This window comes from Schistocerca americana, chromosome 10, assembly GCF_021461395.2.
Source record: "Schistocerca americana isolate TAMUIC-IGC-003095 chromosome 10, iqSchAmer2.1, whole genome shotgun sequence".
NCBI classification, from domain to species: Eukaryota; Metazoa; Arthropoda; class Insecta; order Orthoptera; family Acrididae; genus Schistocerca; species Schistocerca americana.
This window is the reverse complement of record NC_060128.1, coordinates 79,149,795-79,171,877: the sequence shown is the minus strand read 5'-3', so window position 1 is coordinate 79,171,877 and position 22,083 is coordinate 79,149,795. Positions and strand designations below refer to the sequence as shown.

Below are 22,083 nucleotides of genomic sequence, written 5' to 3'. Positions count from 1 at the left end.
AGGGGAATGGTGGATACTCTGAAGAAGCTAAGGTCTAAATCACATTGTGTTGTAGCTAACGATAGAGAGAAAATTTATTTTGTTGTATTTAGTTTGTATGATGTGTTTATTTCAATGTACATAGCTTTTCTCACGGGTGATCAAAAACTTTTCTGCTGTGCACTTAGCAGTAGCTTGTGTAGTGTGTCAGTGTTGATTCATTAAGCTAAACAAGTAGCATTTAATAGTTTTTCCACATATTATGTGAAATTTCTGATATGGCCACCTTACACTGAGGTGTGAATTACAGAGGAAGGTGAAGATGCAGTGGCTGCCCTGAGTGGGGAGTCGGTGGTTGCCCCAGTGGTGCCTGAGGAGAAGCCCGTGAAGAATGAGATCTGCGTTATATCCGCACCCAGCATTGTCATCACTGTAGAGGCAGGCATCGGGACACGGACATTGCCGATGATCCTGCTGGAGATGGGCTTCCAGGGCGAGGCTAAGAACTGGAGCTCACAGGTAGGGTCTCCGATGGAGTGTTTACTGCTGGAAATGGAAAGTGTTACATCGTGAAGGACCAGTTCAATTATTTGTCAAACTTTGTGGAGATGTTCATCACATAACAGGTACCAAATAATGGAAATTTTATTCTATGTGGAAAAGATATCCAACATCAACATTAGTATTAAATGTGACTTACCGAACGAAAGCGCTGGCAGGTCGACAGACACACAAACAAACACATACATAAACACAAAATTCTAGCTTTCGCAACAAACGGTTGTTTCGTCAGGAAAGAGGGAAGGAGAGGGAAAGACGAAAGGAAGTGGGTTTTAAGGGAGAGGGTAAGGAGTCATTCCAATCCCGGGAGCGGAAGGACTTACCTTAGGGGGAAAAAAGGACGGGTATACACTCGCGCGCGCACACACACACATATCCATCCACACATATACAGACACAAGCAGACATATTTAAAGACAAAGAGTTTGGGCAGAGATGTCAGTCGAGGCAGAAGTGCAGAGGCAAAGATGTTGTTGAATGACAGGTGAGGTATGAGTGGCGGCAACTTGAAATTAGCGGAGATTGAGGCCTGGTGGGTAACGGGAAGAGAGGATATATTGAAGAGCAAGTTCCCATCTCCGGAGTTCGGATAAGTTGGTGTTAGTGGGAAGTATCCAGATAACCCGGACGGTGTAACACTGTGCCAAGATGTGCTGGCCGTGCACCAAGGCATGTTTAGCCACAGGGTGATCCTCATTACCAACAAACACTGTCTGCCTGTGTCCATTCATGTGAATGGACAGTTTGTTGCTGGTCATTCCCACATAGAATGCATCACAGTGTAGGCAGGTCAGTTGGTAAATCACATGGGTGCTTTCACACGTGGCTCTGCCTTTGATCGTGTACACCTTCCGGGTTACAGGACTGGAGTAGGTGGTGGTGGGAGGGTGCATGGGACGGGTTTTACACTGGGGGCGGTTACAAGGATAGGAGCCAGAGGGTAGGGAAGGTGGTTTGGGGATTTCATAGGGATGAACTAACAGGTTACGAAGGTTAGGTGGACGGCGGAAAGACACTCTTGGTGGAGTGGGGAGGATTTCATGAAGGATGGATCTCATTTCAGGGCAGGATTTGAGGAAGTCGTATCCCTGCTGGAGAGCCACATTCAGAGTCTGGTCCAGTCCTGGAAAGTATCCTGTCACAAGTGGGGCCCTTTTGTGTTTCTTCTGTGGGGGATTCTGGGTTTGAGGGGATGAGGAAGTGGCTCTGGTTATTTGCTTCTGTACCAGGTCGGGAGGGTAGTTGCGGGATGCGAAAGCTGTTTTCACGTTGTTGGTGTAATGGTTCAGGGATTCCGGACTGGAGCCGAAGACCTAGGCTGTAGGGAAGGGACCGTTTGATGTGGAATGGGTGGCAGCTGTCATAATGGAGCTACTCTTGCTTGTTGGTGGGTTTGATGTGGACGGACATGTGAAGCTGGCCATTGGACAGGTGGAGGTCAACGTCAAGGAAAGTGGCATGGGATTTAGAGTAGGACCAGGTGAATCTGATGGAACCAAAGGAGTTGAGGTTGGAGATGAAATTCTGGAGTTCTTCTTCACTGTGAGTCCAGATCATGAAGATGTCATCAATAAATCTGTACCAAACTTTGGGTTGGCAGGCCTGGGTAACCAAGAAGGCTTCCTCTAAGCGACCCATAAATAGGTTGGCATACGAGGGGGCCATCCTGGTACCCATGGCTGTTCCCTTTAATTGTTGGTATGTCTGGCCTTCAAAAGTGAAGAAGTTGTGGGTCAGGATGAAGCTGGCTAAGGTAATGAGGAAAGAGGTTTTAGGTAGGGTGGCAGGTGATCGGCGTGAAAGGAAATGCTCCATCGCAGCGAGGCCCTGGACGTGCGGAATATTTGTGTATAAGGAAGTGGCATCAATGGTTACAAGGATGGTTTCTGGGGGTAACAGATTGGGTAAGGATTCCAGGCGTTCGAGAAAGTGGTTGGTGCCTTTGATGAAGGATGGGAGACTGCATGTAATGGGTTGAAGGTGTTGATCTACGTAGGCAGAGATACGTTCCACCTAATCTTATATCCTCCTTTCAAGACACTGTCCATTGCGTTCAGCTGCTCTTAGAGGTTCTTTGCTGTCTCTGACAGAATTACAGTGTCATCAGCATACATCAAAGTTTTTATTTCTTCTCCATGGATTTTAATTCCTACTCCAATATGTCCTGCATGTAATAACCTAGCATAAAATTAGTATTCATATTCCGTATGTGTAGTTTTAGTTCACAAAGTGTTACTTTCGGATTGAAAGTAATGAACAAAATCTGAAAAAAAGTGCAGTCCAGAAATAACTTCCATGAGGCTATTAACAAAATATCATAGTAGTTAAAACTGATGTATTTCGAAAATCTTAAAACAGCGCTTTTGTGCCACTGGCAAATTCCACATGCTTCGAATTCTAAAAAGGATTGCAGACAGTCAGTGATGACATCTTGAAGGTCTTCATCAGAGTCGAGGCATTTGGACCTTAGTGCACTTTGTTGTTGTTTGTGTGTGTGTGTGTGTGTGTGTGTGTGTGTGTGTGTGTGAGAGAGAGAGAGAGAGAGAGAGAGAGAGAGAGAGAGAGAGAGAGAGAGAGAGAGAGATGAGGTGGAAATCACTTTGAGTCAAGGTTGTGCTGGAGAGCAGATTTAAGAAATGTCCCATTTAAAATGGCACAATAATTCTTGAGTTTGCTGGACCGTATGTGTCAGAGGAACAAGTATAGTTAATAGTTTGTGTTGTTTTGAATGACTCTCCTCGTTATATGACAGTAGGCACCAGAATTGATTGTCCTTTCGTGCTTCTCAAAATTTACAAAAGAGATTCCTTTAGTGTTCCAGAATATGGTAGTGATAACATTTCTGGCTGATAGTTCAGTGTGCTGTTTTGTTGGGCAATTTGGTAAGACTCTACACCACTGACTGCTGTCTTGTCTCCTCGTTAGTGCTGAAAACTTGTATCACATCACTAATCGCAGTGTTATTTAGCAACCCTTCTCCTTCCTCAGTACACTGAGAAAGAAATTACTGAAAAACTCTTGTCCATTAAATTCTGTGATTGCCAGGAAGAAGTTTTGGAACCTGGCGAGCACAAAAATTCAGGTATCCTCATTGTTCAGTGATGATCTTGTGCAAAACTCTCGTAAGAGTCTGCATAAAACTGCGAGGTAGGATATCACAAAATGTTGGTTCTGACAAATTGTTTCTTCAGTTTCCTGTACTAGTTTGTTACTACCGACAGAGGACCAACTTTTTCATTTGTTTCCCACTTTTAAGTGATACTATGAAAATGATGTAACGTTTGGCACCACCACTGCTGCCTGCAACAGAAGTCTTTCTATGTAGTTTCAAGGTTTTATATATCATTTTCATCTTTGTTTTCTTGTCAGGTACTCTTTGCTATTGAAGTGAGGAATTTTCTCTCTGCTGCTGTCCCCTTTTCAGCTGTCTTACAAGAAGTGAAAAATGCAGAAGCAGGTGTAATTTGTCTTTTCCTGGTGGAAGTTGAATGTGGTGGACATAGAGGCGTATGCTCACAGTTTTTAGTAAACAATAAGTTTTAAAATAAAAGGTGTACAACTTTGCTTCTGCCTTTTTTCCCCAACATTTGAGGCTTTAATGAAACAAATTGTTTACTCATGTATCATTCAAAGTATTTTCCATCACTGGCCACTACTTTCTCCCAGCTTTCGGGCAGTGAACGAATCCCGTGTCGAAAAAATTGTTCATCTTTTGAAGTGATCCACAAATTGATCCAATTTGTGACTTCTTCATGAGATCGGAAGTGTTGGTCAGCCAGGCCATGCGCCATTGATCTAAACAGGTGATAGTCAGAGGGAGCAATGTCTGGAGAATACGGTGGGTGGCGTAGGACTTCCCATTTTAACATTTCCAAGTACGTTTTGACCTCGTTTGCAACTTGGGGTCGAGTGTTGTCATGCTGCAAAATCACTTTATCGTGCCTCTTGCTGTATTGTGGCTATTTGTCTTTTAATGCTTTCCTCAAATGCATTAATTGCATTCAATAATGAGCACCTGTGATTGTTTCACTTGGTTTTAACACCTCGTAGTACACGACGCTGAGCTGGTCCCACCAAATGCAGAGCACGATCTTGGAGCCGTGAATATTCTTTTGGCCATCGACGTGGAAGCTTGGCTGCAATATCCCCATGATCTTTTGCATTTAGGGTTATCGTAATGAACCCATTTTTCATTCCTCGTCACAATGCAATGCAGAAATCCCTTCTGTTTTTGCCTCTGAAGCAACTGTTCACAAACACACAAATGCCGTTCAACTTCTCTTGGTTTGAGCTCACATGGGACCCAAGTTCCTTCTTTCTGAATCATGCCCATAGCCTTGAGACATTTTGAAATGGCTTGCTGTGTCACTTCCACTAATTGTGCCAATTCTTCTGGAGTTTGACATGAGTCTTCACTCAGCAATGTCTCCAATTCTGCATCTTTGAAAACATTCTCTCTTCCACCACTATGCCGGTCTGCGACGTTAAAATCACCGTTCTTGAAGCGTTGAAACCACCCATGACACATTCATTCACTAATAGTGTCCTTACCATACGTACCTGAAAGCATTCGATGAGACTCGGCCACTGTTTTCTTCATAATGAAACAAAATAGTAACACCTCCCGCAAATGACAAGAATTGGGCTCGTAAACTGACATTTTCAATCGAGAGCAACGTTATGATGCAGACACAAATCGACTAATGTTTGAATGAGGTTATGTTGACCGAGGTACAAGCTAACTGCCTGATGTCTGCGATCTGTTTCTTTCAACAGCTACTTGCCGTTGTCGCCACCTATCGGCAAATGGCAGAAGCAAAGTAGTACACGTTGTACTTTGGTATGGGCTGTATCATTTGATAATGTACTTAATGTAAGATTGGTGGGAGAGGCAGATGAAACAGAAAGAAGTAAGAGAATTTTTTTGATGATATTGTGACAGCATCTTCAATCGTCATAGTCGGCCGCGGTGGCCGTGCGGTTCTAGTACTGCAGTCCGGAACCACGGGGCTGCTATGATCGCAGGTTCGAATCCTGCCTCGGGCATGGATGTGTGTGATGTCCTTAGGTTAGTTAGGTTTAAGTAGTTCTAAGTTCTATGGGACTGATGACGTAAGATGTTAAGTCCCATAGTGCTCAGAGCCATTTCAATCGTCATACTTGGCTCAGATTCCGCACAAATTTTGCAGTGAATTTAAACAGCTTTGAGATTTTGTGCTACACAACAAATTTCATATTTGGGAGGACTTTCAGCAGCAACACTCCCATTGAGCAGCTATTGCAACTGAATGAAAAGCAATGTAACTTTCTTACTATTGCAGCTCTAAACATACTGACTTATTGCCAAAGTCAGTTCAGCAGCAGTTGTCTTGTGTGTCCCCAACCCCACTCCAAACAGCACGCCACACCAATTCCTATGCTATATGATAACAGAAGCTACCTTCTGGATGGCATAATTTTTGTGATTGTAGAGGAAAACAAACATACCAGCAACAAAAATAATGAAAAGAATCAGAATTGTCTTACATTGCAGTATACTCTAGCTTTGGTAACCTGCTAAAATGCCTCCCACAGAGTAAATAATGGGCAATGGGAAAAGTAAGCAGTCTGCAGTGGAGGGGAAGAGATTTTACTGACAACACTGGCTCAGGAGAAACAGAAATGTTGTAAACTGCCGCCATCAACACTCCAACCTGTGATCGAACAAAAAAATAACTAGAGGTGATTGGAATTAATGTAGTAGGAAAGCGGAGCTTTCATATAGGGATGTCCCTGTTTAGATTTAAATGTAGCTTGAGCACAGTTCATTTTAACTTACATAGATAATGCACATGGAATATGTTTAATAGTTCATAACGAGCAAAATTTGTAAATACGAGCATTTATTTGATAATCATTTCAATCCTAACAGTTGATACTTACACACATCACTATTGTTATAACACAATTTTCACTATGGTTAGTGTCATCCCGGGTTGTTCTCCATAAAAACCACAGAAATGTAGTTGGAACATGGAACATGACAATTGCTATTTTTTGTTTTTGTTGCAGATGATTGTTAAGTTCAGATACTTAAGCAACTTGTAACCAACATGCTATTTGTTTAACAAGACCCTATCAGAATATTTTAATCCAAATCACCAATTAAAATGTTTCCTTTCATCACATTTTCCCTCTTTGCGCAACATTCACATTACTATCATGTTTCGTAGTAACTTCTGTTGCACTCCTTTAAATTATGACTACTTTCACTTGACTCAAGCAACTACAGACTACATGAGAATGACCAAGAAACCTCGCATTATCGACACTACAGTGCTCGACTATCTTTTTTCTGTTTGAGCAAGATTTTTCCAGAAATTTGAGGCCAAAATGGTCTGATTATTAACTTTAAAAAGCTCATCTGATGTGTAAGGTTCATCCAGCAAATGGTCTAGATCTAGTAGCCTCGCCATTATCTGTCAGAACGTTGGCTTCCTCTAGAAGGAGGCTTCAGTTCTGCATGACAGTGTTTCGGTGCGGGTCTCCCACCCTCATCGTGTCCAACGGGGAGCTCACTACTAGTAGCTGGCTCTTCTGTTTTGAGAATGCCTATCACCTCTATATTTCACCTGGTGCTTCCATTCAGTAAACATAATGACCTGTGTCCATTAAACATTTCCCACATCATATACGATGCCAATAGTCTGTGAGCTGTGCATCGGGTTGATGGGGTAGGTTTCCAGGTTCATCCTTTCCTCAAATGCTGCAGTGTCCCTGCAGATGAGAGAGAATGCAGTACCGGTGAATGGGTGTAGTTGCCGCACTGGTGTCTGCTTCCAGCGTGCCACTGCAATCGATGTTGACTCTTTCACTGCAGCGGTCAACTTCTTAACACAGTCAATGTGCTGCAGAGCCATAATTGGACTTCTGTAACTGTAGTGGATTGGCACCCCATGTCCTGCTCATTAACTACCGGATAATGTTGTTGACTTGTGCAAGCAATATGTTGGTCTCAGTAGTTGTGGTATGCTTACAATGTTTAGGAGCTGAGAGTGAGGGCATGTTGTGTGTTGCAGCTGTACGTGGACAGCAACCTGAGCGTGCAGATGGCCTACTACAACAGCTACCTGGCGCTCTGGGAGCCGCTCATCGAGCCGGTGGAAGTGCTGAAGGATGGCAAGCTGTCTCACGCCCTGTGGGAGCTCCGTGCAGAGGTAACGTTTCCTTATCTCTTTCATCGTGTTACCTGTAATGGGGAATAAATAAGGGTGGAGGTGAGATAAAGCTAAATGTTTTGTATACAAGCTGTAGATGTGAAAGAGGGTCATGCATTGCTACTAATAGCTGTGATCTTAGAACATGATTTTCTAGGTGATTTGGAGGTTAAAGTGATTTTTTTTTTTTAAGGGGGGTAGGATGTCAAATGGGCTGACTTGGAGCAGGAGAGGCACCACAGGACATCTTAATTCCCACTGTCTATACTTTTACAAATAAATGTCTAAAGCTTTGTCAGCATGACCAGCAAGGATTCAGGATTCACACTCATAGCAGTGGAAGTTCACAAACATGACAATTTTTTTTTTTTTTTTTTTTTTTTAAATTTCATCATTTTTTCAGTTACTGTTGGCAGAATTTGATGCTATAGGTACACTTTTCTTCATAAGTAGGAGAGACTCTTCGATGAATTTTGCACAGCATACAAACCGTACTTACAGGTGTATGAAACTCTAGAATTTATTTAATTTATGAAAACAAGAATAAGCTGTTACATTTTAAACTTAATGTTTAGAAAAAACTCAAATTTTATAGTTAATTATCTCAATTTTTACCAGTTTTTAATAGTGTTGTGTATATAGTTCCGCGTAGTCAGCGTGTACACAACTTTCCTACTAGAGTGCGCCCCGCTAAGAGCAACAGCACAGGCGCAGCGCTCGGCCGTCTCCGCACTACGAGATGGCGCTGTCTTAGAGACGGACCAAATTCTGCTTCCGCCGATCCGCGTATTAATACGTAATGCAGCCAATGAAATTTCTGCTAACGTAGAACCTTTTCTCCTTGCGGATCACACTCGCGCAGTGATACCTGAACGCTCGAGGTATTATGATGAGTGTACAGACCTCCGATTAGTTAGTCTGCCTCAGTCTGCCTCAGTCTGCCTCAGTCTGCCTCAGTCTGCCTCAGTCTGCCTCAGTCTGTAGTCAAGTTTCAGTCTGCGCCTAGTAAGACGAAGTCGTGTGAAGTTAGCACCCCTTTTTCGAGAAATATACATTTTTTTCAGAGTTATTGATAGATATGGCATAGTTCTAGAGTTCTTTGTACAAAATTTCAATAGTTCTGCAGAATTTAGCGAAGAAAACAACAATATTCGAAAAAATTTTCGTATCGAAAACGTTCTTTGGCAATTTCCGCAAAATGTAAATAAGTACAAGAGTTCTGAGCACAGTTCTGAACAGAGCCCCAAGAGTTCTATCGAAAACCCTATTAACATTTTTTTTGTGCAGCTAATAGTTTACGAGATAATTGCAACTTAAGGAGAAAATCTTTTCACTTACTGTGAAGTTGGCACCCTTTTTTTCACAAATGTATACTTTTTTCAGATTTCTTCATAGATATGCCATAGTTCTAGAGCTCTTTGTACAAAATTTCAATAGTTCTGCAGAATTTAGCGAAGAAAACAACAAAATTCGAAAAAATTTTCATATCGAAAACATTTTTTGTCAATTTTCGTAAAAATTAAACTTGTACAACAGTTCTGAGGACAGTTCTGAACAGAACCCCAAGAGCTCTATCGAAAATCCCAACAACATTTTTCTATGGCGATAATGGTTTGAGATAAATTGATTTAATATGGGACACACTTTCTTTACGGAAAATATAAATATATTCGTACAACAGTTCTGATGACAGTTCTGGACACCACGTGAAGAGTTCTATCGAAAATCCTAGTGAAATTTTTTTGTGCGGGTAATAGTTTAAGAGGTAATTGCAACTTCATTAAGAATTCCATAAGAGCTCCTACTGTGAAGCTGGCACCCTTTTTTTCACAAATGTATACTTTTTTCAGATTTCTTGATAGATATGCCATAGTTCTAGAGTTCTTTGTACAAAATTTCAATAGTTCTGCAGAATTTAACGAAGAAAACAACAATACTCGAAAAAAATTTCGTATAGCAAACATTCGTTATTAATTTTCGCAAAAAGTAAATTCGGACAACAGTTCTTAGGGCAGTTCTGAACAGAACCCCAATAGTTCTATAGAATATAATAATTACAATTTTTTGTGCAGCTAACACGTTACGATATAATTGCAATTTAATTAGGGAACCTCTTCACTTACTGTGAAGTTGGAATCCTTTTCTTCAGAAATATATATATATATATTTTCAGAGTTCTTGATAGAAATGTCATAGTTCTAGAGTTATTTGTACAAAATTTGAATAGTCCTGCATAATTTAGCGAAAAAAACAACAATACTCGAAAAATTTTTCGTATCGAATACATTCTTTGTCAATTTTCGCAAAAAGTAAATTCGTACAACAGTTCTGAACAGAACACCAAGAGCTCTATCGAAAATCCTAATAACATCTTTTTGTGGCGATGATAGTTTATACGGTAACTGCTTTGATGTTAGACCCGCTTTCTCCACAGAAAAAGTAAATTCGTTCAACAGTTTTGATGAACAGTTCTGGTTAACACGTCAAGACTTCTATCTATAATCATAATAACATTTTTTGTGGTTGTAATAGTTTGTATGGTAATTGATTAATTGTGGGGCACTCTTACTCAAAAAAAAAAATTATGTCTGTTCGTATGCTCTGATGCCAGCTCTGGATAGCATTGTAAGAGTTCTATCGAAAAAACTAGTAACATATTCTGTGCAGGTAATTGTTTACGTAGTAACTGCCATTATTAAGGAATGCTTATGAGCATTTCCCGTGAAGTTTGAACCCCTTTTACGATAAATATAAATTTTTTTCACAGTTCTTGATATATATGCAATAGTTCTAGATTTCCCTGCTCAAAACACGAATAGTTCTACAGAATTTCGGGAAGAAAACAATAACACGGCAAAATTTTGGTATGGTAAAAAATTGTCAGTTTGGAAAAAATAAATTTGTATAACAGTTCTGTTGGCAGTTCTGGATAGCACCGGAAGAGTTGCATTGAAAATGATAAGAACATTTTTGTGGCGATAATAGTTTATACAATAATTGTTTTAATCTGATACTCACTTTATCTAATATAGCAAAATTCGTAGAATAGTTCTGATGACAGTTCTGAATATCACCCACAGAGTTCTACCAAAAACTATAATAACATTATTTGTGACGATGACATTATATGAGATAATTAATGTGGGACTCACTTTTGTCATGTAAAAGTAATAAATTCGTACAAAAGATCTGACGGCATTTCTTAATACGACCCTAAGAGTTCTACCGACAACTGTAATAACATTTTTTGTGGGGATAACAGTTAATGAGATAATAGCATTTTCGAGAGACCCACTTGGTCTACATTATAATAAATTGGCACAACCCTTTTGCTGCCAGTTCTGGATAGCACCGAAAGAGTTCTTTTAAAAACCCTCATAACATTTTTATGGTGCCAGTAGATTATGAAATAGATTGTGTGTTCACTCTGCAGTGGGTGTGCGCCGATGTGAAACTTACTGGCAGATAAAAACTGTGTGCCGGACCGGGTCTCTAACCCCAGGCTGTGACCAAAGAATATCGTCACAATATCCTTTCGTCCAGGAGTGCTTCTTCTGCAATTTTCGTAGGACAACTTCTACGAAATTGGGAACGCAGGAGTTAAAGTACTGCTGGAAGTACAGCTATGAGTACGATCGTAAATTCTCACTTTTATTTTGGAAAACCGAAAATCGAAAACCGGATGTATATTCTACTAAATACAAAAAGTCTAAATGTTCAGCACTATACAAGTGCCAGTATACCTTCTTAAGACTGACTGTAGTAACTGTAGGTGGAAGCGTGGGATGTGCACGCTTAGATGATTCAAGGAGAGAAGGCTCGTCAGTGCAAAACAAACAGATGGCTGAGAGAGCAGATACATTCACACGTGCCACTAACCAGATGGTGTCACACCTGTCGAGAATCACACCAGAGGTACAATGAGCTGTGGTGGAGTGCTGTTGGCGTGGTTACTATGCAACTTACTTGATGGGCATCAATACACCGTTATATTAATGTACAATACTTGAGAAACAATGTCATTCACACACTCAGAGTTCCTTATCACTCAGTACTAGACTAAATTACCGGCCTGGTGATAAGCAGCTTATGTACCTCACCGACTACACATCTTCGTGTTATAAGAAAAAAAAGAGAAAAATACCAAGGGACACAAAATATGAATCCGGATAAACCGGAAATCCGGATTATTGAGGACCAAATAAACGAGGTTCTTATTTACAAATTTCGAACTTCTTATTAACTTTAATACTGTATCCCCTCAACATTATAACACCTCTATCAGTCATGTATTGAATTAGGATTTAAACATACTACTTAGTTCGTTTGTACGATATATTCGGTAAATATACTTACATTTCTATACATAGTAAAGACTTTTAACTCTCGCTGTAGTGTAACTCATCAAACTTCCACACTTCCTTTCTAACTAGAACAAATGTTTGCAACAATATTAACGACATCAATTTCAAATTTATTCGTTACACACAGCACATGTTTTTATGTATCCTAGCGGCTGGTGATGTTGCAATATAACTTTCATCCATGAGGGTCCTGGGCATATTTTTAGCTGTTAGTGGGTCCTGGATGTCATGAGAGTTCAAAACAATTACTGTTTTACGTGATAAAATTCATCTGGTTCTTCCTGATTCTAAAAATATACACTTCATGTGTGCCTTTCATTGTTGTATGTATGATTCAGTATCGACGCTAATGCTCTCTTGATGAGATATGAGCCGATTGCTCGTTTTTATCCACTGTGCCCTTTCGTATTTCATTTCAGCGATTAGTTTATTTGTTTATCAACGTAGTAAGTAGTACAAAGCTAATCCAGAATGTAAACTGCACTTAAATTCTGTTTGAACTGTTTAATAGTCAGTGTCCGCTGTCTGAACGTCAAATATCAGATTAATACACTGCGCCTGGTTGCGTTATTTTATAGGAATTTTATTATTTTAAGTGGGAAGTACTAGATAATGTTGAAGAAATTCGAAGCATATTGTTCGAAGAGCATAATATTATTCGAAATTTACCTGTACCAGTAGGTGCAGCCAAAGCAGCATTTGTGATGCTGTAATTACCTCATAGATAACGATATTTGTCTATTGTAGTTTTGTATTCCAATCAGAATTTTGAGAGCATCAAAGCCTCATTTCAGCGTGAGAGAGGGGTAAAATCAATAGATGATATTGAATTGAAAGCCTTCATCAGTCTCTTGTTTTTAATTGTTGTTAACAAAAGTAACAGATAAAGCCTGGAAGATCTGTGTGGAACTGATGGTGATGGCATTGAAAAATTTCACCTCGCAAACGAACATAAAACGTTTCAAATTTATTCTGGAGGGACTTAGATTTTACAGTCGCGCTATTCGTGATGAAAGGAGACAATTAGACAAGCTAACAGCTATTCGGGAAATATTTACTGTGTTTGTACGCAACTACCACAAATCTTACACCCTTGGAGAAAATGTTACAGTAGGCAAGAAGCTGGAAGGATTCTGTGGAAGGTACAGTTTTCGCCAATATGTATCAATCAAGACAAACAAGTATGGATTCTTAAGTGTGGATTCTTAACTATTTTACCTGTACAATTTGGAAATATACGCTGTGTTGCAACCAGAAGGATTTACCAACTGAGCAATAAACAATTTGATGTTGTTCTGTGACTGTGTAAACCTATATATCAGTCAGGTCGAAATGTGAAAGCGGACAACTGGTTTACTAGTACTGGAATGATAATAGAGCTATGAAGGGAGAGTTTTTCTTTTGTTGGCATGATGAAGAAAAACAAGTGTGGAGATTTCTCTAGAGTTTGCTATCAGTAAAAGAAGGGCTGCCCACATTTCCTTTTTTGACTTCCACAAGACTGAACTCTAGTTTCCTCCGTACCTAAAAGGGGAAGTTAGTGATCCAAGCATCACGTTTGCATGAAGATAATTCGATAGATGCTGACATTGTAGATAAACGGAAGCCATCCACCGTAAATTTTAAAATAGCGTTAAGTGTGGTATTTTCACAGCGGATAAGCCGAATGCTTTGTACAACGCTGCAAGAAACGTGTGCCGCTGGTCAATGGTTGTATTTTTGTAATGATCAGTACAGTTGGAATCTATGCACAAGTGATTTATTGTGGCAACAGGAAGAATTGTATCAAAAAAAGGGTTCCTGAATCAGCTTTGTTATACAATGTTGTTTTCTTCACTAAATTCTGCAGAACTATTGAAATTTTGTACCGAGAACTCTATAACTATGACTTATCTATCAAGAACTCTGAAAAAAATATATATTTCTGAAAAAAAGGGTGCCAGCTTCACAGTAGGAGCTCTTATGGGGTTCTTAATTAAGTTGCGATTACCTCTTAAACTGCACTAAAAAATTCTACTAGGAATTTCGATAGAACTCTTCACGTGGTGTCCAGAACTGTCATCAGAACTGTTGTACGAATATATTTATATTTTCTGTAGAGAAAGTGTGTCCCACATTAAATCAATTTATCACAAACTATTATCGCCATAGAAAAATGTTATTAGGATTTTCGATAGAGCTCTTGGGGTTCTGTTCAGAACTGTCCTCAGAACTGTTGTACCAGTTTAATTTTTGCGAAAATTGACAAAAAATGATTTCGATAGAAATTTTTTTTCGAGTATTGTTGTTTTCTTCCCTAAATTCTGCAGAACTATTGAAATTTTGTACAAAGAACTCTAGAACTATGGCATACCTGTCAAGAACTGTGAAAGAAATATACATTTCTGAAGGAAAGGGTGCCAACTTCACAGTAAATGAAAAGATTTTCTCCTTAAATTGCAATTATTTCGTAAACTATTAGCTGCACAAAAAAATGTTAATTGGGTTTTCGATAGAACTCTTGGAGTTCTGTTCAGAACTGTGCTCAGAACTGTTGTACTTATTTACAATTTGCGAAAATTGACGAAGAATGTCTTCGATACGAAAATTTTTTCGAATATTGTTTTCGTCGCTAAATTTTGCAGAACTATTGAAATTTTGTACAAAGAACTCTAGAACTATGGCATATCTATGAAGAAATCTGAAAAAAGTATACATTTGTGAAAAAAAGGGTGCCAACTTCACAGTAAGTGAAAAGATTTTCTCCTTAAATTGCAATTATCTCGTAAACTATTAGCTGCACAAAAAAATGTTAATAGGGTTTTCGATAGAACTCTTGGGGCTCTGTTCAGAACTGTGCTCAGAACTCTTGTACTTATTTACATTTTGCGGAAATTGCCAAAGAACGTTTTCGATACGAAAATTTTTTCGAATATTGTTGTTTTCTTCGCTAAATTCTGCAGAACTATTGAAATTTTGTACAAAGAACTCTAGAACTATGCCATATCTATCAAGAACTCTGAAAAAAATGTATATTTCTCGAAAAAGGGGTGCTAACTTCACACGACTGTAAGATGATCATATTCCTGTACATAGCCATGAAGATAAATGAATAGACACTTTGTCAAGTATCGGAGATATGTGAGAGTAAGATTAACGTACCAAGACCAAAGGAACTTCAGATTGTCTGTTGTAAACAGCATCCAGAATCAAGTTACGTAATATCTATGCTTGTTATTATTTTAATAAGTGTGTGTGAAAATTAATCGAGTTCTGTTTAAAGTTGGTCACCGTCAATCTGCTACTCTAAGCGTGCAAGTGGCATTTCTATCGTCTGACCTAACGGCAGAAGATAAACACGCCACGATAAGACCACGAGACATATTGCTGACACTCGCCTACTTCGTTAGAGCGACAAGTCAAATAATCTGATGGTGTGTGTACCGAAGGTCTTACAGTACGCACACCACAAATAGATTTGGAAAATTCTAGAGTTTCATACACCTGTAACTATGGTTTGTATGCTGTGCAAAATTCGTCGCAAAATCTCTCCTAGTTGTGAAGAAAAGTGTGCCTAGAGGAACAAATGCAGCCAATAATAAGTGAAAAACTGATGAAATTTCAGATAAAAGAAAAAATTATTTTGTTATGTTTTCGAACTTCCACTGCTGTGGGTGTGAATCCTGAACCCTTCCTGATCATGCTGAAAAAGTTTTATAAATTTATTTTTAAAAATATAGACAGTGGAAATTAAAATGTCCTGTAGTGCCTCTCCTGCTCCAAGTCAGCCTGTTTGACGTCCTACCTCCCTTAAATGGGGATCCTGATAGTTGCTTTAAGATTTCAAAAGAGTGGCAAATTTCATGTGTAAAATTATGCATTATTCCAGGTCATGGCGAGGTTCAATCAAGGTCAAAAAATAAGCAAACATATTTTGACTTCTAGTAGAGATTGACTCGGAATAGAGAAGGGATGCAGCAAAATATAGTTTTAGATGCAGATTGAAATGGGCCTAAGAAGTCATGTGTCTTAACCAATAACCGTTTTTTAAAGGTCATTGTCAAAGATCGCTCGAAGATTGAGTTTTGTTTCGTGGAAATCCATATTTGTGGCGTTGGGTTTGAAAAGAGCAAGCAGAGATATAAACTTTAAGTTTTAATTAACATGTTCATTGGCAAAAATAAATACATCATAGCATATAAATGTTATTTTGGCATTTGCAAGGTAGAACAAACATAAATAAAACATAGATTATTGACTTGAAAGTTGTTGAATGAGTCTTCTCACCTGTCATTCCCTGGGATGCCCCTTCCAATTTGTATCTAACATTGTATTTTGCTGTATTTCTCCTCTATTCTAAGGTAATTCCTAGTAGAACTAAAAACATATTTGCTTATCTGACATTCATTGAACAAGCCATGACCTTGAATAATGTATCAATTAATAAGTAAAATTTGCTGCTCTTTTTTAAATCTTGACTCAAATATTAGGGCTCCCATTTTTAAAAAATCACATTAACCTGCAAATCACCTTGAAAATTACGTTCAAGGCCATGAACATTAGTAGCAGGGAGTGACCCTCTCTGCCACCTACAACTTTTATCTAAAACATTTTGTTGTATCTCATCTCGACCCAATTTATTCTCCTTTGGGAAGATTAGTTTGAGTTCTGCAGAAATATAGGAATATGCCAGGCTGTACTGACACTAAGACTACTTAACTTAGAAAATAGACTGAAGAAAGGTAAACTTACATTTATAGCACTTATAGATTCAGAGAGAACTTTTGACAGAGGTGGCAAAAATACAAACACTGAAATTCTGGAAGTAGCAGAAATTAAAAACAGGGAGTGAAAGGTTAATTTACAACTTGTACAAAAACCAGACGGCATATATAAGAGTCAAGGAACATCAGATGGAAGCAGTGGTTGAGAAAGGGACAGACCTAAAAACTTCAAGGTATGCCGATGACATTGTAATTCTCTCGGAAACAGGAAAGGACTTGGAGGAGCAGTTGAATGGAATGGATTGTGTCTCGAGAAGAGATTACACGGTGAACATCAACAAAAGTGAAACAAGGCTAATGGAATGTAGTAGAGTTAAACAGGTAGGAGGGAATTAGAGTATAAAATGACACACTAAAGGCAGTCGATAAGTTTCACTGTGTGTGCAGTGAAATAACAAATGATGCCCAAAGTGGATAGGATATAAAATGTAGTCTGGCATAGCAAGAAAAGACTTTCTGAAAAAGAGGAATTTGTCAGTATCTGGTACTAGCGAACCTGACAATTATTCACAATTGCTAAATATGTTTGGGAATTGAATATGCAGCCTAACTCCTTCCCTCTTTCTCTCTGACCATCTCCTCCTCCCCCCACTCTCTGTCCATCTGCCCCCCCTCTTCACATCCAACACCCCTCCCCCTCCCTGCTCCACCAATCCTTCTACCCCTCTCTCTTACCATGAGTTATATTGCAAACGAAACCCTGATTCGAAATTGAAGTTGCTTAAAATGAATGCATAGATTAGTTAGTATACGAGTTATGAGAGACATCTCTTGAGCTGCTGGATGTGTGAGGGTAATAGCTTCAGTGCCAGTTTCACATACACTACTGGCCATTAAGATTACTACACCACGAAGATGACATGCAACAGACGTGAAATTTAACTGATAGGAAGAAGATGCTGTGATACGCAAATGATTAGCTTTTCAGAGCATTCACACCAGGTTGGCGCCGGTGGCAACACCTACAACATGCTGACATGAGGAAAGTTTCCAACCGATTTCTTATACACAAATAGCAGTTGACCGGCGTTTCCTGGTGAAACGTTGTTGTGATGCCTCGTGTAAGGAGGAGAAATGCGTACCATCACGTTTCTGTAGCCTATCGCGATTGCGGTTTATCGTATCGCGATATTGCTGCTCGTGTTGGTCGAGATCCAGTGACTGTTAGCAGAATATGAAATTGGTGGGTTCAGGAGGGTAATACGGAATGCCATGCTGGATCCCAACGGCCTCGTATAACTAGCAGTTGAGATGACTGGCATCTTATCCGCATGGCTGTAACGGTTTGTGCAGCCACATCTCGATCCCTGAGTCAACAGATTGGGATATTTGCAAGACAACAACCATCTGCACGAACAGTTCGACGACTTTTGCAGCAGCATGGACTATCAGCTCGGAGACCGTGGCTGCAGTTACTCTTGATGCTGCCTCACAGACAGGAGCGCCTGCGATGGTGTACTTGACAAAGAACCTGGGTGCACGAATGGCAAAACGTCATTTTTTCGGATCAATCCAGGTTCTGTTCACAGCATCACAATGGCCGCATCCGTGTTTGGCGACATCGTGGTGAACTCACATTGGAAGCGTGTATTCGTCATCGCCATACTGGCGTATCACCCGGCACGATGGTATGCGGTGCCATTGGTTACACGTCTCGGTCACCTCTTGTTTGCACTGATGGAACTTTGAACAGTGGATGTTACATTTTAGATGTGTAACAACCTGTGGCTCTACCCTTCATTCGATCCCTGCGAAACCCTACATTTCAGCAGGATCATGCACGACTGCATGTTGCAGGTCCTGTACGGGCCTTTCTGTATAGAGAAAATGTTTGACTGCTGCCCTGGCCAGCACATTCTCCAGATCTCTGACCAATTGAAAACGTCTGGTCAATGTTGGCCGAGCAACTGGCTCATCACAATACGCCAGTCACTATTCTTGATGAACTGTGGTATCGTGTTGAAGCTGCATGTGCAGCTGTACCACGCCATCCAAGCTCTGTTTGACTCAATGCCCAGACGTATCAAGGCCGTTATTATGGCCAGAGATGGTTGTTCTGGGTACTGATTTCTCAGGATCTATGCACCCAAATTGCATGAAAATGTAATCACATGTCATTTCTAATATAATATATTTGTCCAATGAATACCCGTTTATCATCTGCATTTCTTCTTGGTGTAGCAATTTTAATGGCCAGTAGCGATATTTAATCTGTGAATGTGTAGGATTACAAAGTTTTGAGTGATTTAGATTTTGTAGTAATTCAACAATGTAGGAAAGGACAGATTGCTGCTTACCATAAAGAAGACCTGTCAAGTTGCAGACAGGCACGATTAAGACACCGACATATAGCTTTCGGGCACAGCCTTCATCAGTAAAGACAAGCACACGTGCATGCTGTCTGGTGGAGTATGCAGGGACCGGACTCCTACAGGTGCAGTGTCAGGAGGTTGTGGGGCAGGGAGGTGGGGGAAAAGGAACAAAAAACGAGAGGAGTGGGCAAACATTGGTGGATGCATTGGCAGAGGGCTGCAAATAAACAGGGTGGGGGAGAAGAATCGGAAGGAGACAATGTGATGTAGGAGGTGAAAAATGGTGGGTGGAGGGTGTGTGTGTTACCTTAGGTTGAGGCTGGGATAGTTAGGGGAGCGGTGAATGTGTTTTAAGGATAACTCCCATCTGTGCAGTTCAGAAAAGCTGGTGGTGGAGGGAAGCATCCAGATGGCTCGGGTAGTGAAGCAGCCATTGAAATCGAGTGTGTTATGTTCAGCTGCTTGTTGTACCACAGGGTTTTCTATTTTGGTCTTGGCCTCAGTTTGGTGGCCGTTCATCCTGGTGGACAGTTGGTTGGTAGTCATACCAATGTAAAAATCTGTGTAGTGATTGCAGCAGAGGTGTAAAAGACATGGCTGCTATCAAGGGTGGCCTGGCTCCTGATGGGGTAGGATAAACCTGTGATAGGACTGGTACGGGAAGTGTTGTGTGGGAGGATTGGGGTGATTTTACACCTGGGTCTTCCACAGGGACACGAACCTCGTGGCAAGGGGTGGGATTGGGAGTTGCATAAGGGTGGACTAGGATGTTGTGGAAGTTGGGTGGGTGACATAATACTACTGTAGGTGGAGTGGGAAGTGTCTCGGTAGGTTGTCCCTCATTTCAGAGCATTATGATAGGTGACAAAGGATGTGGTTCACTTGTTCTGCCCGGGGTGGTACTGGGTGACGAATGGGACACTCCTTTGTGGCTGGTTTTTGGGGTTGTGAGGGAAATGGCACAGGAGATCTCTTTGCTGACTAGGTCTGGGGGATAGTGCCGGTCTGTGGCAGCCTTTGTAAGACCCTCAACATACTTAACAATGGAGTTTTTTTCACTGCAGATATGCCATGCCCGGGTAGCCAGACTGTATGGGAGGGATTTTTTGTTGTGAAAGGGATGACAGCAGTCAAAATGCCAGTACTGTTGGTGGTTTGTGGATTTAATGTGGACAGAGGTGCAGATGGAACCATCAGAGAAGGGGAGGTCAACATCTATGAAGGTGGGTTGAGGAGGATCACAGTGATGGGAGAGAAGGTGATGAGGTTGTGAAAGAATGAAAGATTTATTTATATACCTTCCCTTCAAATGAGAAGATGATGTGGGTTAGAATAAGGTTAGTAAGGTAGTGGGTTTGGAGTCTGAAAGACATTGGGTAAGGTAGTATTCAATAGTGGTAAGATCATGGGTATGAGAGATGTTGGTGTATAGGGAGGATCATATCCCTGAGGAAGATATTGGTGCAATACCTACCCATTCCACCCACCTAGCCCTTCCTATTCTACTCCTGTCATAGGTGTATCCCACCTCAACAGAAGCTGGGCCACCTTTGGGAGCAACCATATCATTTACTTGCTTTGCTGCAATCGTGGCACAGTTTTTTATATCAGTATGACTATCAACCAGCAGTTCACCAGCGTGAATGTGGCAAAGAGCAACGTAGACCACCCTGTGGCAGAACATGAAGCTGAACATAACACATTTGATTTCAGTGGCTGCTCCACTACCCGAGCCATCTGGATCCTTTCCTCCACCACCAGCTCTTTGAACTGTGGAGATGGGAGTTATTCTTACAACACATTCTCCGCTCCTGTAATTATGCCAGCCTCAACCTATGGTAACTTAATGTCCCCAACTATGGTAACTTAATGTCCTCCGCCCAACAGTTTCCACCCCCTATGTCCCATTGTCTCCTCCCTATTCTCGTGTCCCACCCAGTTTATTTGCAGCCGTCTGCCAACAAATCCGCCTGTCTTTGCCTGCTCCTCCACTTTTTGTTCCTTTTTTTCCCCTCCTTCCTGCTCCACAACCTCCTGACACTGCACCTGTTGGCAGTCTAGTCCCTGCAGACTCAAATTGACAATGTTCATCTCTCCCCACCCGTTCAGTTATGCCTTCCCCTTCACCAGCCCTCCAGATTGCTGCTTGCATCTCACATAATGATGTGTTCTGGCACAAGATGCTGGAGTTGGCAGTTTTTTGTGTGTGTGTGTGTGTGTGTGTGTGTGTGTGTGTGTGCGTGCACGTGTTTCTCTCTCTCTCTCTCTCTCTCTCTCTCTCTCTACTGATAAAGGCTGTGACCAAAAACTGTATTTGAGTGTCTTTTAATCGTGCGTGTCTGCAGCTTGACATGACTTCTTTATGATAAGTAGCAATACTACCTGGAGTTTCCATTATTTGATTGGATTCTGTAGTAGTATTCTAATCAAAAGCTGATTAGCCAGTAGCCAGAAAAACATCATCTGTGTTTTCTGTGAAACCAACAACAAGGAAGGAAACAAAATGGAGCATTGTTGTTTATATAATTTTTGTTCAAAAAAAGTATAAAAGGAGAAAGAATATATATGTGAGAAACGATTTGGCTAATGATTTACATTGCCCTCCTATTGTAGTTGAAACAAACTGGAACAGAGCAATTGAAAACACACATTTTCAGAGCACAACAATTTATTTCTTGCAGTCGTTTGTTACATAAAAACTGTACATTGTTGTTTAAAAAAAAATGTGTAGTGTGTACCCGTCTGAATGTTTACTAGCCTGCTGTGTAAAAATTTGAAGTCAATTGATGAAGAACATTACTAGATTCTTTGCTGATAACATTCCACCTTTCCATATTAAATATATTTATATACATTAGAAAATCTGTAGCCTACGGTCACCTAGATGTTCATTAGAATAACTTCTAAA

At 40.4% G+C, this 22,083-nt stretch overlaps 1 protein-coding gene across 1 annotated transcript in view; it reads left to right on the top strand.

The window, feature by feature from the left end:
- Positions 1-22,083, top strand: part of LOC124552247 (vacuolar protein sorting-associated protein 13-like) — a 494,948-nt gene that overhangs the window by 250,623 nt on the left and 222,242 nt on the right. The window contains exons 33-34 of the mRNA XM_047126529.1: positions 290-498; positions 7,599-7,736. Of these exons, the coding sequence (XP_046982485.1) occupies positions 290-498; positions 7,599-7,736 (347 nt within the window). The remainder of the gene's footprint in view (positions 1-289; positions 499-7,598; positions 7,737-22,083) is intronic.